At 41.8% G+C, this 13,717-nt stretch overlaps 2 protein-coding genes and 1 long non-coding RNA gene across 3 annotated transcripts in view; 1 reads left to right on the plus strand and 2 right to left on the minus strand.

Moving 5' to 3' along the window:
- Positions 1–13,717, plus strand: part of LOC124015443 (mucin-2-like) — a 312,521-nt gene that overhangs the window by 31,430 nt on the left and 267,374 nt on the right. The window lies entirely within an intron of this gene.
- LOC124015472 lies at positions 863–4,382 on the minus strand. The gene is made up of 2 exons (XR_006835166.1): positions 4,015–4,382; positions 863–3,861 (listed from the first exon to the last, which is right to left on the minus strand). It is a non-coding gene; the product is annotated as an uncharacterized LOC124015472 (long non-coding RNA).
- The window catches only part of LOC124015467 (neurobeachin-like), a 127,066-nt gene continuing 125,712 nt past the window's right edge, over positions 12,364–13,717 (minus strand). The window contains exon 33 of the mRNA XM_046330667.1: positions 12,364–12,578. Coding sequence (XP_046186623.1) covers positions 12,488–12,578 — 91 coding nt within the window. The 3' untranslated portion in view covers positions 12,364–12,487. The remainder of the gene's footprint in view (positions 12,579–13,717) is intronic.

Consider the following 13,717-nt stretch of genomic DNA (forward strand, 5'->3'; position numbering starts at 1 on the left):
GCAAGGTTAGCATTTAATTATGTTCTTGCTTTAAAAACTAAATGTTTTGGTTTCCACATACCAGGTGTTGAATTCACTTCACTGTAACACAATATTTCTCCTCTCCCTCAGATCCGTCTAATCCGATCGTCAGGATGTCAGGGATGGACCTCCCACTGGACGAGCTCAACGGACCCGGAATCTCCCCTGACAACGGAACCTTCCTGAAGTTCTCCCTCACCTCCGTTTCCATGGCAGCCGTGGAGCCTGCTGGTGTTCCTGCTGCCGTTGCTCGTCATCACCCTCCTCAGGCTGGAGAACCTCATTACAAGTCTCCTCCTCTGCAGCTGACTGCAGCAGTGAGGGGGGCAGATCATTCACCAACATGGTGATCTGTAGGATATCTTCAGAGGTCCACCTGAGACCACGAATCAGGTTTCTTTCTCTGGCGATGTCCGGAGTGACACCGTACCCACTTTAGAATTGGCAAACAATAGTTTTCTGTTCAGATTTTTCCCCTCTGGTTAAACTGGACTAACCTGGTTAAATTGGACTAACCTGGTTAAACTGGACTAACCTGGTTAAACTGGACTAACCTGGTTAAACTAAGACTAACCTGGTTACACTAAGACTAACCTGGTTACACTGGACTAACCTGGTTACACTAGACTAACCTGGTTAAGCTAGACTAACCTGGTTAAACTAGACTAACCTGGTTAAACTGGACTAACCTGGTTAAATTGGACTAACCTGGTTAAACTAGACTAACCTGGTTAAATCTGGACTAACCTGGTTAAATTCCTCTGTTACAAACACAAGAACAATGAACAGGTCAACAGTGAAGGAAAAGGGGTATTAGTGAAGGAGAAACAAAAAACCGTCATAACAGAATTATATATTTATTACATTTCAATACAAATAGGTTAGTGTCTTCTCAAATGGAGAGCAGCTATGTAGTGTAAGACTGTCATGTCAACATTCAAACACTGTAGAAGGCACAGTAAAATACCATATATGTGTCTTAAAGCAATAATGTTATACATAGCACTGCATTATGGGTAAAATGCTGAAAAATACTGTTATTTACTGTAATTGGAAGCCTCCTGGAGGAAATCCTCACGTTATTCTGTATAATTTATTTACAGTAATAGCTTAATGCCTACTGTAGATTTGTAGTTAAGTACGTACACACACAACACCAGCTTGATATGTCCCTTGTCCTCTGTCTATTTACCCACAGAGTAACAGCCCCTGTTGCTGTCTCTCTATTTACCCACAGAGTAACAGCCCCTTGTGCTGTCTCTCTATCTACTCAGAGAGTAACAGCCCCTGTTGCTGTCTCTCTATTTACTCAGAGAGTAACAGCCCCTGTTGCTGTCTCTCTATTTACACACAGAGTAACAGCCCCTGGTGCTGTCTCTCTATTTACCCACAGAGTAACAGCCCCTGGTTCTGTCTGTCTATTTACCCACAGAGTAACAGCCCCTGGTGCTGTCTGTCTATTTACCCACAGAGTAACAGCCCCTGTTGCTGTCTCTCTATTTACCCACAGAGTAACAGCCCCTGTTGCTGTCTCTCTATTTACCCACAGAGTAACAGCCCCTGGTGCTGTCTCTCTATTTACTCACAGAGTAACAGCCCCTGTTGCTGTCTCTCTATTTACCCACAGAGTAACAGCCCCTGGTGCTGTCTCTCTATTTACCCACAGAGTAACAGCCCCTGGTGCTGTCTGTCTGTCTATTTACCCACAGAGTAACAGCCCCTGGTGCTGTGCTGTCTCTCTATTTACCCACAGAGTAACAGCCCCTGGTTCTGTCTGTCTATTTACCCACAGAGTAACAGCCCCTGGTTCTGTCTGTCTATTTACCCACAGAGTAACAGCTCCTGGTTGCTGTCTGTCTATTTACCCACAGAGTAACAGCCCTGGTGCTTATTCTAGCCTTTCTTTTTCTATGCTTGTCCTAGGGTTGAGAAGAGCTGACCAATCAGAACCCGAGGTGGTTTGTTTTTTACGGAGCCCCATGAGGAACACATGATGCCGACTTCTCTCTGTCCTGGATGCTCTCCTGACCAAACTGTCCCGTTTCACCGCCTCTGAACCCCCTTACCCTAAATAGAGTTGCCCCTGATCATATATCTAGGATTGTACCCAATCCCAATTTGATCTCAACCCCCCCCCCCCCCCCCACATACACAATATAATTTGTAATTAGTGTTGTAATGATGCTCTTATTTGGTTACATATGTGATAACTGTTGTTACTTCTATTGTCAATTATGTTGTTCATTTGTAGTTAATGTTGTCAGCTATTTGAATACGTGTATTTTATGTACATATGTATATATTTTAGTATTTAGATTTCAGGTAGAATTTCACTGTAAATATTCACCATTGTAATGGCACCAGTTTCCAGCTTAAATACTGTAATTTTGCTTTACAGTGGATATGCTGTAATATATTTTTACAGTAGTATTTTCCTTGCTGTAAAACAGTGGTATTTAAACCTTTTCAGCAGGGAACCCATTTTTATAAAAAAAATGCTTTTATAGTGTTTAATATATTATGTTTTGTTCATAAAAAAAATAACAGTAAATAATAATATAACATTTCAAATAATATTGTTGGCAACCACACTGCAGTTGTTGGGTCACGAACCCCGACATTGAATACTACTACTGTAAAAACCTTACGGCTGTAAATTTAAAGCAGGGATGCTGTATTCTGTAATGTGTTTTATAGTATGGAAAAGAGGCACTGTAAAATATATTACAGCATCTCTGCTGTAACGCAAAATTACAGTATTAATCTGGCAACTCTGGTGCCATTATAATGCTGGTAAATTTACAAGGAAAAAGTTTTACAACAAAATACACTCATTGCCCTTTTCCTTCTATATAATCAGTTAGCAGTGTAAAGCTTCACAACATTCATTGTACAACTAAAGTCTACTGTACTTATCATAGCATCAATAAACTGGGCATAAACCTGCAGGTGTAAGACAACTCAATAAGATCATTCATTTCAAAAAAGTTCTTCAACTACCACCAAACTGCTGGGAAAGGAAGTTCGCTTACATCCAATGACTCTCCAACACTGCATAAAAGCAATCAATCAGTTATTACTATATAAAAACAGATTTTAAGTCAAACTTTTTTCAACACAAAATCCACCAAATGAGCAACAACACCGAAGACAACAAACATGGACATTAATACCAAAGGGGATCCCAACACCTTGGCGACATTTCCTGACATTGTTACAGACACATATTCCACACAAGGAAGGACAGCATAAGTAAGAACAGAAATGAAGCAATAAAAAGCCATAATGCCAAAAAGTAAACCCTCCCAGGGACCAGTGGTCAGAGACGACTTTAACTTCCTCTCCGTCTTTCTGGCAGCCAGGCCTTCCGTCACAAAGGACTTTGACGTTTTCACATTCTCCTTCTTCTTGTATGTTTCCCAGTTATTCACGTCGACGTGCTCATTCCTCTTCAACACTCTGAGATCAACTCTTCTCTGTCTCACTTCGTCTGCCATGTCCCTTAGTATTCTGTTGACTCTGATGTTCTCCGACGTGATTAGATCCCCGCACACCGGACAGATAACGCAACCGGAGTCCATACTCTTCTGGAGGCATTGTCTACAGAAGGTGTGCTGGCAGCTCAGCGATATATGTCCAACGAAAACTTCGGTACAGACGGAACAGATGAAGACTGTAGCCATGTTTCTCTGTGTTCTCAGAAGCCTTGGTTACACCTTTCATTAAAAAATAATAATAATATCCGTTATAGATCTTCTCATTGAAAGCAAGTCTGAGAAGCGGTCATCTGCGATTTCAATGCGTCTTTTACTTTCGGTTTTGTACACCAGCTTCAAACATCTGAAAGCACAATATTTGTGGTTATTTCAAATAGATTTCACCGCGGTTTAGATTGTACAATGATTCTCTACACTCAAGAGTGCTCGTTTTGTCACATAAACTGAAATTAGGCGAACTATTAACATTATTGCAACTAGAAAATGCATATTGTACCTTTAACACGTTGTTGTTGTCGTCGTCCGATCAAGATATTTGTTCCGTCCAAACCACCGAGGTATAATACAAACTGGAGACTGCTTCCTAGATGTCCGACCGTTGTTTTCAAGGTAATCTACTCACGTTCGCATTGACAAGTAGGGAGCTGCAGCTCGATACCGAGACCGGACTATGGTCAAGAGGGTGTGTTGAAAAGTTAAGTACTGGGCGTGTGGACAGGGTTGGGTTTCGGTTCATTATAATAAATACAAAAAAACATTGTTTTCGATTCAAGGTTGTGATTATTTGGGTTGAATTCTGTAACAACAATGAGCGTGTGGATAGAGTCAGTGCTGTCCGGGATCCTTGGCACCTCCCTACCTTAACCCTTACCTATAACCCTTACCATTTTAAATGTACAATTCAATGGGGTAGGACCATCCCAATCATTTTGGACAGAATGGCCCATGTGGTAATGACCTGGGTGTGGGAAAGCGCTCTGCTATAGGTAGTGCCGAGCTATTAGTGCTTTGAGTCGGCTTTCGGGTTAATTATTTGTTTATCTCGGCTTTCGGTTTTGATTATTTGAGTTGAATATTGTAACAACACAGAGTAAAATCTGTAAAAGTCCCATGATGGTAGTGACTGCCGATGACTGCTGATTAACCAATAATTATTTACATGATTTTACCTCATAATATTTCAGTTGCGTATATCATTTGTTTTATTTGATGACTTTTATTATTTATTTATTGATTGATTCCAAGTCATCATCTCATCTCTATATAGCTGCTGGTTATGCTGTCTGACAAAAACTATATTTTGTAGTTCTTCAAAGTAAATAAGGCATACTTTTAATGACTGCTGAATGAATGCCAACTATCAATCACTTTGATCACGTATTGTCCAGATAGAGATTAATCACCAAGCAACAGCTGCTCTCTAAATCCACTCACGCGCATTCTGTAGCTCAGTTGGTAGAGCATGGCGCTTGTAACGCCAGGGTAGTGGGTTCGATCCCCGGGACCACCCATACGTAGAATGTATGCACACATGACTGTAAGTCGCTTTGGATAAAAGCATCTGCTAAATGGCATATATTATATATTATTATTATATATATTATTATATATTATTATATTATATTATTATTATATATTATTGTCTCTTCAGTCGTAGGCCAAAAAAGAAATGCAGACTGGGCAAAGTAGACACGCAATGGATTATGGTCATTGTAGTTTAGTGAATAAAACGTGGTGATTAACTATGTAGATTATTGGCCTGTAGGAAACTACAAGTTCCTACTACATCACACAGAAACAGTCTGACGTGCCCAGTGAGTTTACAGAAGAAGGAAAAAGAGAAAGAAAATGGAATTCAAGGAATTGAACCGACATCTATCAATTAGTTGTTCAAAAACAGAAAACAGACCCAACACATATTCCAGTTGATAGCTCAGCAGTAGGTTAGGTTAGAGCGGAGATGGCCAATTTTGACGGGAGGGAGGGAGGCACAAAAAAATCTGAACACATCTGGAAGGATCGCTGGTCGCCGGTTTAGTGACTTTTCACACAGCCCAATCAGCAACGCAAAACGGTCAAAGTGGCAACAATATCGCCCAATTAGCCGATTTGCTTTCCGTACTCCTTTCCACACCCACTCGACTCCGGTCACCATAAATCCATCTACAGGCATTTCGCTACACAATAACATCTGCTAAATATGTGACAAACTATTTTAATTTCTGCCATCATAATGAATCACCGATAACAGAACTCCTTGGAAAATCCACAATAAAAAATTCCTTACCAAAGATTAACAGATAAAGGCAATGAGGATAATGGCTTTACTGCCCTGTCATTTCAATGAGGTAATGAGGTTAATGGGCTTCACTGCCCTGTCATTTCAATGAGGTAATGAGGCTAATGTCTTTACTGCCCTGCCATTTCAATGAGGTAATGAGGCTCTTGGCTCTACTGCCCTGTCATTTCGATGAGGTAATGAGGATAATGGCTTTACTGCCCTGTCATTTCGATGAGATAATGAGGATAAATGGCTTTACTGCCCTGTCATTTCGATGAGGTAATGAGGCTAATGGCTTTACTGCCCTGTCATTTCGACGAGGTAATGAGGATAATGGCTTTACTGCCCTGTCATTTCAATGAGATAATGAGGATAAATGGCTTTACTGCCCTATCATTTCGGTGAGGTAATGGCTTTACTGCCATGTCATTTTGATGAGGTAATGAGGCATAATGGCTTTAATGCCATGTCATTTCGATGAGGTAATGAGGATAATGGCTTTACTGTCCTGCCATTTCAATGAGGTAAATGAGGATAATGGCTTTACTGCCCTGTCATTTCAATGAGGTAATGAGCTTTACTGCCCTGTCATTTCGATGAGGTAATGGCTTTACTGCCATGTCATTTCGATGAGGTAATGAGGATAATGGCTTTACTGCCCTGCCATTTCAATTAGGTAAATGAGGATAATGGCTTTACTGCCCTGCCATTTCAATGAGGTAATGAGGTTAATGGCTTTACTGCCCTGTCATTTCGACGAGGTAATGAGGGTAATGGCTTTACTGCCCTGTCTTTTCAATGAGGTAATGAGGATAATGGCTTTACTGCCCTGTCATTTCAATGAGGTAATGAGGATAATAGCTTTACTGCCCTGTCATTTCAATGAGGTAATGAGGATAATGGCTTTACTGCCCTGTCATTTCAATGAGGATAATGACTTTACTGCCATGTCATTTCAATGAGGTAATGAGGATAATGGCTTTACTGCCCTGTCATTTCGATGAGGTAATGAGGATAATGGCTTTACTGCCCTGTCATTTCAATGAGGTAATGAGGATAATGGCTTTACTGCCCTGTCATTTCAATGAGGTAATGAGGATAATGGCTTTACTGCCCTGTCATTTCGATGAGGTAATGAGGATAAATGGCTTTACTGCCCTGTCATGGTAATGAGGATAATTGCTTTACTGCCCTGTCATTTCAATGAGGTAATGAGGATAATGGCTTTACTGCCCTGTCATTTCGATGAGGTAATGGCTTTACTGCCATGTCATTTCAATGAGGTAAATGAGGATAATGGCTTTACTGCCCTGTCATTTCGATGAGGTAATGAGGATAATGGCTTTACTGCCCTGTCATTTCAATGAGGTAATGAGGATAATGGCTCCACTGCCCTGTCATTTCGATGAGGTAATGGCTTTACTGCCATGTCATTTCAATGAGGTAATGAGGATAATGGCTTTACTGCCCTGTCATTTCGATGAGGTAATGGCTTTACTGCCATGTCATTTCAATGAGGTAAATGAGGATAATGGCTTTACTGCCCTGTCATTTCAATGAGGTAATGAGGATAATGGCTTTACTGCCCTGTCATTTCAATGAGGTAATGAGGATAATGGCTTTACTGCCCTGTCATTTCAATGAGATAATGAGGATAATGGCTTTACTGCCCCTTCATTTCAATGAGGTAATGAGGATAATGGCTCCACTGCCCTGTCATTTCAATGAGGATAATGGCTTTACTGCCCTGTCATTTCGATGAGGTAATGAGGATAATGGCTTTACTGCCCTGTCATTTCGATGAGGTAATGGCTCCACTTGTCATTTCAATGAGGATAATGCTTTATGTCATTTCAATGAGGTAAATGAGGATAATGGCTTTACTGCCCTGTCATTTCAATGAGGTAATGAGGATAATGGCTTTACTGCCCTGTCATTTCAATGAGATAATGAGGATAATGGCTTTACTGCCCTGTCATTTCAATGAGATAATGAGGATAATGGCTTTACTGCCCCTTCATTTCAATGAGGTAATGAGGATAATGGCTCCACTGCCCTGTCATTTCAATGAGGATAATGGCTTTACTGCCCTGTCATTTCAATGAGGTAATGAGGATAATGGCTTTACTGCCCTGTCATTTCAATGAGGTAATGAGGATAATGGCTTTACTGCCCTGTCATTTCGATGAGGTAATGGCTTTACTGCCATGTCATTTCAATGAGGTAATGAGGATAATGGCTTTACTGCCCTGTCATTTCAATGAGGTAATGAGGATAATGGCTTTACTGCCCTGTCATTTCGATGAGGTAATGAGGATAATGGTTTTACTGCCCTGTCATTTCGATGAGGTAATGGCTTTACTGCCATGTCATTTCAATGAGGTAAATGAGGATAATGGCTTTACTGCCCTGTCATTTCAATGAGGTAATGAGGATAATGGCTTTACTGCCCTGTCATTTCAATGAGGTAATGAGGATAATGGCTTTACTGCCCTGTCATTTCAATGAGATAATGAGGATAATGGCTTTACTGCCCCTTCATTTCAATGAGGTAATGGGGATAATGGCTCCACTGCCCTGTCATTTCAATGAGGATAATGGCTTTACTGCCCTGTCATTTCGATGAGGTAATGAGGATAATGGCTTTACTGCCCTGTCATTTCAATGAGGATAATGGCTTCACTGCCCTGTCATTTCAATGAGGATAATGGCTCCACTGCCCTGTCATTTGCTTACCATATGACCCATATTTACAGAACAAAATGGCACCAAACTGAAATGTTTTATTTTGTTAACATCATTTGGATGATCACATGATGACAATCATTCAAATCGTTACAAATGAAAAGGCAGATCAACAAATTCTTTGCATATTTTATTTGTATTTTCTTTCAACTCACACGTGGTCATATTTTACATCTTTGCAATAAAACATGAATACAATTTCATAGATCCATAAATTGAACCTGTTTTGGGGTGTGAGTGTATTTGATTGAGTTTAACACACTAACGGTACATCTCACGTTTTACTTTTGTACTTCCTGTCTCTCCTTCCCCCTCCCTCCCTCTCTCTGGTCTTAATTAACTTAAGGGTCATGTGACGACAGGAAATAATCACCAGGCTAATAAATAATATGGGATTTGATGCAAAGTGTGAATACAAGAACAAACGTTTGACACTGATTCAATTCTTTTTTTGTCTTCCTTTCTTTAAATAATCTGACAAATGTGAATGAGTGAAGGTTTCCTTTTTACGTTATCAAACTCCCTCTCTGTGAGGCCTGTCCGTCGTAGCCTGAAGTCTATCCAACTCCCTCTCTGTGAGGCCTGAAGTCTATCCAACTCCCTCTCTGTGAGGCCTGAAGTCTATCAAACTCCCTCTCTGTGAGGCCTGTCCGTCGTAGCCTGAAGTCTATCCAACTCCCTCTCTGTGAGGCCTGAAGTCTATCAAACTCCCTCTCTGTGAGGCCTGAAGTCTATCCAACTCCCTCTCTGTGAGGCCTGAAGTCTATCAAACTCCCTCTCTGTGAGGCCTGTCCGTCGTAGCCTGAAGTCTATCCAACTCCCTCTCTGTGAGGCCTGAAGTCTATCCAACTCCCTCTCTGTGAGGCCTGAAGTCTATCCAACTCCCTTCTCTGTGAGGCCTGAAGTCTATCCAACTCCCTCTCTGTGAGGCCTGAAGTCTATCCAACTCCCTTCTCTGTGAGGCCTGAAGTCTATCCAACTCCCTCTCTGTGAGGCCTGAAGTCTATCCAACTCCCTCTCTGAGAGGCCTGAAGTCTATCCAACTCCCTCTCTGTGAGGCCTGAAGTCTATCCAACTGCCTTCTCTGTGAGGCCTGAAGTCTATCCAACTCCCTCTCTGTGAGGCCTGAAGTCTATCAAACTCCCTCTCTGTGAGGCCTGAAGTCTATCAAACTCCCTCTCTGTGAGGCCTGAAGTCTATCAAACTCCCTCTCTGTGAGGCCTGAAGTCTATCAAACTCTCTCTCTGTGAGGCCTGAAGTCTATCCAACTCCCTCACTGAGAGGCCTGAAGTCTATCCAACTCCCTCACTGAGAGGCCTGAAGTCTATCCAACTCCCTCTCTGTGAGGCCTGAAGTCTATCCAACTCCCTTCTCTGTGAGTCCTGAAGTCTATCCAACTCTCTCTCTGTGAGGCCTGAAGTCTATCCAACTCCCTCTCTGTGAGGCCTGAAGTCTATCCAACTCCCTCTCTGTGAGGCCTGAAGTCTATCCAACTCCCTCTCTGTGAGGCCTTTCTGTCGTAGCCTGAAGTCTATCCAACTCCCTTCTCTGTGAGGCCTGAAGTCTATCCAACTCCCTCTCTGTGGGGCCTGAAGTCTATCCAACTCCCTTCTCTGTGAGGCCTGAAGTCTATCCAACTCCCTTCTCTGTGAGGCCTGAAGTCTATCCAACTCCCTCTCTGTGAGGCCTGAAGTCTATCCAACTCCCTTCTCTGTGAGGCCTGAAGTCTATCCAACTCCCTCTCTGTGAGGCCTGAAGTCTATCCAACTCCCTTCTCTGTGAGGCCTGAAGTATATCCAACTCCCTCTCTGTGAGGCCTGAAGTCTATCCAACTCCCTCTCTGTGAGGCCTTTCTGTCGTAGCCTGAAGTCTATCCAACTCCCTTCTCTGTGAGGCCTGAAGTCTATCCAACTCCCTTCTCTGTGAGGCCTGAAGTCTATCCAACTCCCTCTCTGTGAGGCCTTTCTGTCGTAGCCTGAAGTCTATCCAACTCTCTGTGAGGCCTGAAGTCTATCAAACTCCCTTCTCTGTGAGGCCTGAAGTCTATCCAACGCCCTTCTCTGTGAGGCCTGAAGTCTATCCAACTCCCTCTCTGTGACCCCTGTAGCCTGAAACCAAGACTATATGTACATATTTGACAAAACAATCACCAAATATACAGAGAAAATCAGACGTGTCTTGTGGATATCTGGTAGATGTCATCGTTTGATGGCGTTAGCGAAACGTTTCTTCATCATCACAGTCATCATCATTGGCTATTATTACACAGGAAGTCAATAATAAATGAAAAGTGATGGTCTGTGTGGTGATAGGAGTGAGGGACTGTGATCTATTCCTGCTTGTCAATCATTGACACAGAGACTAGGAAACAAAACAATATTTACAGAAATCATATTCACCCTCCTGGGGGTAATAAAAAAAATATATATATAACAAAAATAAATTAACTGAAATAAAATAAATCAAACGTAAGAAATTAAATCAAAACAAAATAATATTAAACCCCAAAATATATAATTTACTCGATATGAGTTTAAGCCAACAGCATCTGTTTTCTTTCATGGGAAGTACTGCTTCAGACCAGTGCATTCCAGGGCCAAACCTGTTCAATACAGTTTTAAACCTGTTCAATTAAGTTTTAAACCTGTTCAATTCAGTTTTAAACCAGTTCAATACAGTTTTAAACCTGTTCAATTCAGTTTCGACCAGTTTGAACTTTCTGTGTTAGTCTGGACCACATCTCCTTTAAAAATAGAAACAAAAGAGAAATAAAGAAAAAAAAACATAACAAAATAACTAAACCCAAAAAGCAACAAAACCCATTTTTTAAAAGTAATGTTACTTTGTCCTGTGAAGCGATACTTTGTCCTGTGAAGCGATACTTTGTCCTGTGAAGCGATACTTTGTCCTGTGAAGCGATACTTTGTCCTGTGAAGCGATACTTTGTCCTGTGAAGCGACACTTTGTCCTGTGAAGCGACACTTTGTCCTGTGAAGCGATACTTTGTCCTGGGTAGCGACACTTTGTCCTGTGAAGCGACACTTTGTCCTGTGAAGCGATACTTTGTCCTGTGAAGCGATACTTTGTCCTGTGAAGCGACACTTTGTCCTGTGAAGCGATACTTTGTCCTGTGAAGTGACACTTTGTCCTGTGAAGCGATACTTTGTCCTGTGAAGCGATACTTTGTCCTGTGAAGCGATACGCGTCCTGTGAAGCGATACGCGTCCTGTGAAGCGATACTTTGTCCTGTGAAGCGATACTTTGTCCTGTGAAGCGATACTTTGTCCTGTGAAGCGATACGCATTCTGTGAAGCGATACTTTGTCCTGTGAAGCGATACGCGTCCTGTCCATTAACAGTGGATATTCTCAAGCATTAAAAGTCCTATATGAGTCTGTTCAACCCTCAGACAAAGTCTAGCAGTAGATTTGATCTTCTCCTTACTTTATATCTTAGTTCATTACTATAAGGATCCCATCAGAGGTGTCGTGTGGCTGTTAGGGTTGAAATGGCAGACAAGATGTCCTACAGTAGCTGTGATGCTCACTCTCTCTCGCTCTTCCTTCTCAAGTGAAACTCATCACAGGAAGTAGAGTTTTAGTGGCTTTTCAACCTCTTATTCTTCATTTTTGTATCTGTTGTTTACAGCTTGACCTCTCTCTTCTCGTCTGGTGCTCGTCTTCCTCTCTCTCCTCGTCTTCCTCTCTCTCCTCGTCTCTCCTCGTCTCGTGCTCGTCTTCCTCTCTCTCCTCGTCTGGTGCTCGTCTTCCTCTCTCTCCTCGTCTGGTGCTCGTCTTCCTCTCTCTCCTCGTCTGGTGCTCGTCTTCCTCTCTCTCCTCGTCTGGTGCTCGTCTTCCTCTCTCTCCTCGTCTGGTGCTCGTCTTCCTCTCTCTCCTCGTCTGGTGCTCGTCTTCCTCTCTCTCCTCGTCTCGTGTTTGTCCTCCTCAGTACCTGTTCTGGTGTTCGTAGTGCCAGCGGTTGAAGTCGATGTTGAAAGCTACGATGCTGCCAGACGCCATGCCAGTGATCAGAGTCCTGCAGACAGACAGAGACCACGTCAAACCATAATATAGTTAGTAGACAGAGACCATGTCAAACCATAATATAGTTAGTAGACAGAGACCACGTCAGACCATGTCAAACCATAATATAGTTAGTAGACAGAGACCACGTCAAACCATAATATAGTTAGCAGACAGAGACCACGTCAAACCATAATATAGTTAGCAGACAGAGACCACGTCAAACCATAATATAGTTTGCAGACAGAGACCATGTCAAACCATAATATAGTTAGCAGACAGAGACCACGTCAAACCATAATATAGTTAGTAGACAGAGACCACGTCAAACCATAATATAGTTAGTAGACAGAGACCACGTCAAACCATAATATAGTTAGCAGACAGAGACCACGTCAAACCATAATATAGTTAGTAGACAGAGACCACGTCAAACCATAATATAGTTAGCAGACAGAGACCACGTCAAACCATAATATAGTTTAGACCAGACAGAGACACCGTCAAACCATAATATAGTTAGCAGACAAACCACGTCAAACCATAATATAGTTAGTAGACAGAGACCACGTCAAACCATAATATAGTTTAGACAGAGACCAGTCAAACCATAATATAGTTAGCAGACAGAGACCACGTAGACCCGTCAAACCATAATATAGTTTGCAGACAGAGACATGTCAAACCATAATATAGTTAGTCAAACCATAATATAGTTAGTAGACAGAGACCATGTCAAACCATAATATAGTTAGTAGACAGAGACCACGTCAAACCATAATATAGTTAGTAGACAGAGACCACGTCAAACCATAATATAGTTAGTAGACAGAGACCACGTCAAACCATAATATAGTTAGTAGACAGAGACCACGTCAAACCATAATATAGTTAGCAGACAGAGACCACGTCAAACCATAATATAGTTAGTAGACAGAGACCACGTCAAACCATAATATAGTTTGACAGAGACCATGTCAAACCATAATATAGTTAGTAGACAGTGACCATGTCAAACCATAATATAGTTTGCAGATGCTTTTAATCCAAAAGTGACTTCCGGTCATGCGTACATTTTACGTCCTGGGAATCTAATCCACTATCCTGGTGCTGCAAACCAACTGAGCAACAGAGGACCACATAAGAAAGAAA

Source organism: Oncorhynchus gorbuscha, linkage group LG02, assembly GCF_021184085.1.
Source record: "Oncorhynchus gorbuscha isolate QuinsamMale2020 ecotype Even-year linkage group LG02, OgorEven_v1.0, whole genome shotgun sequence".
Lineage (NCBI taxonomy): Eukaryota > Metazoa > Chordata > Actinopteri > Salmoniformes > Salmonidae > Oncorhynchus > Oncorhynchus gorbuscha.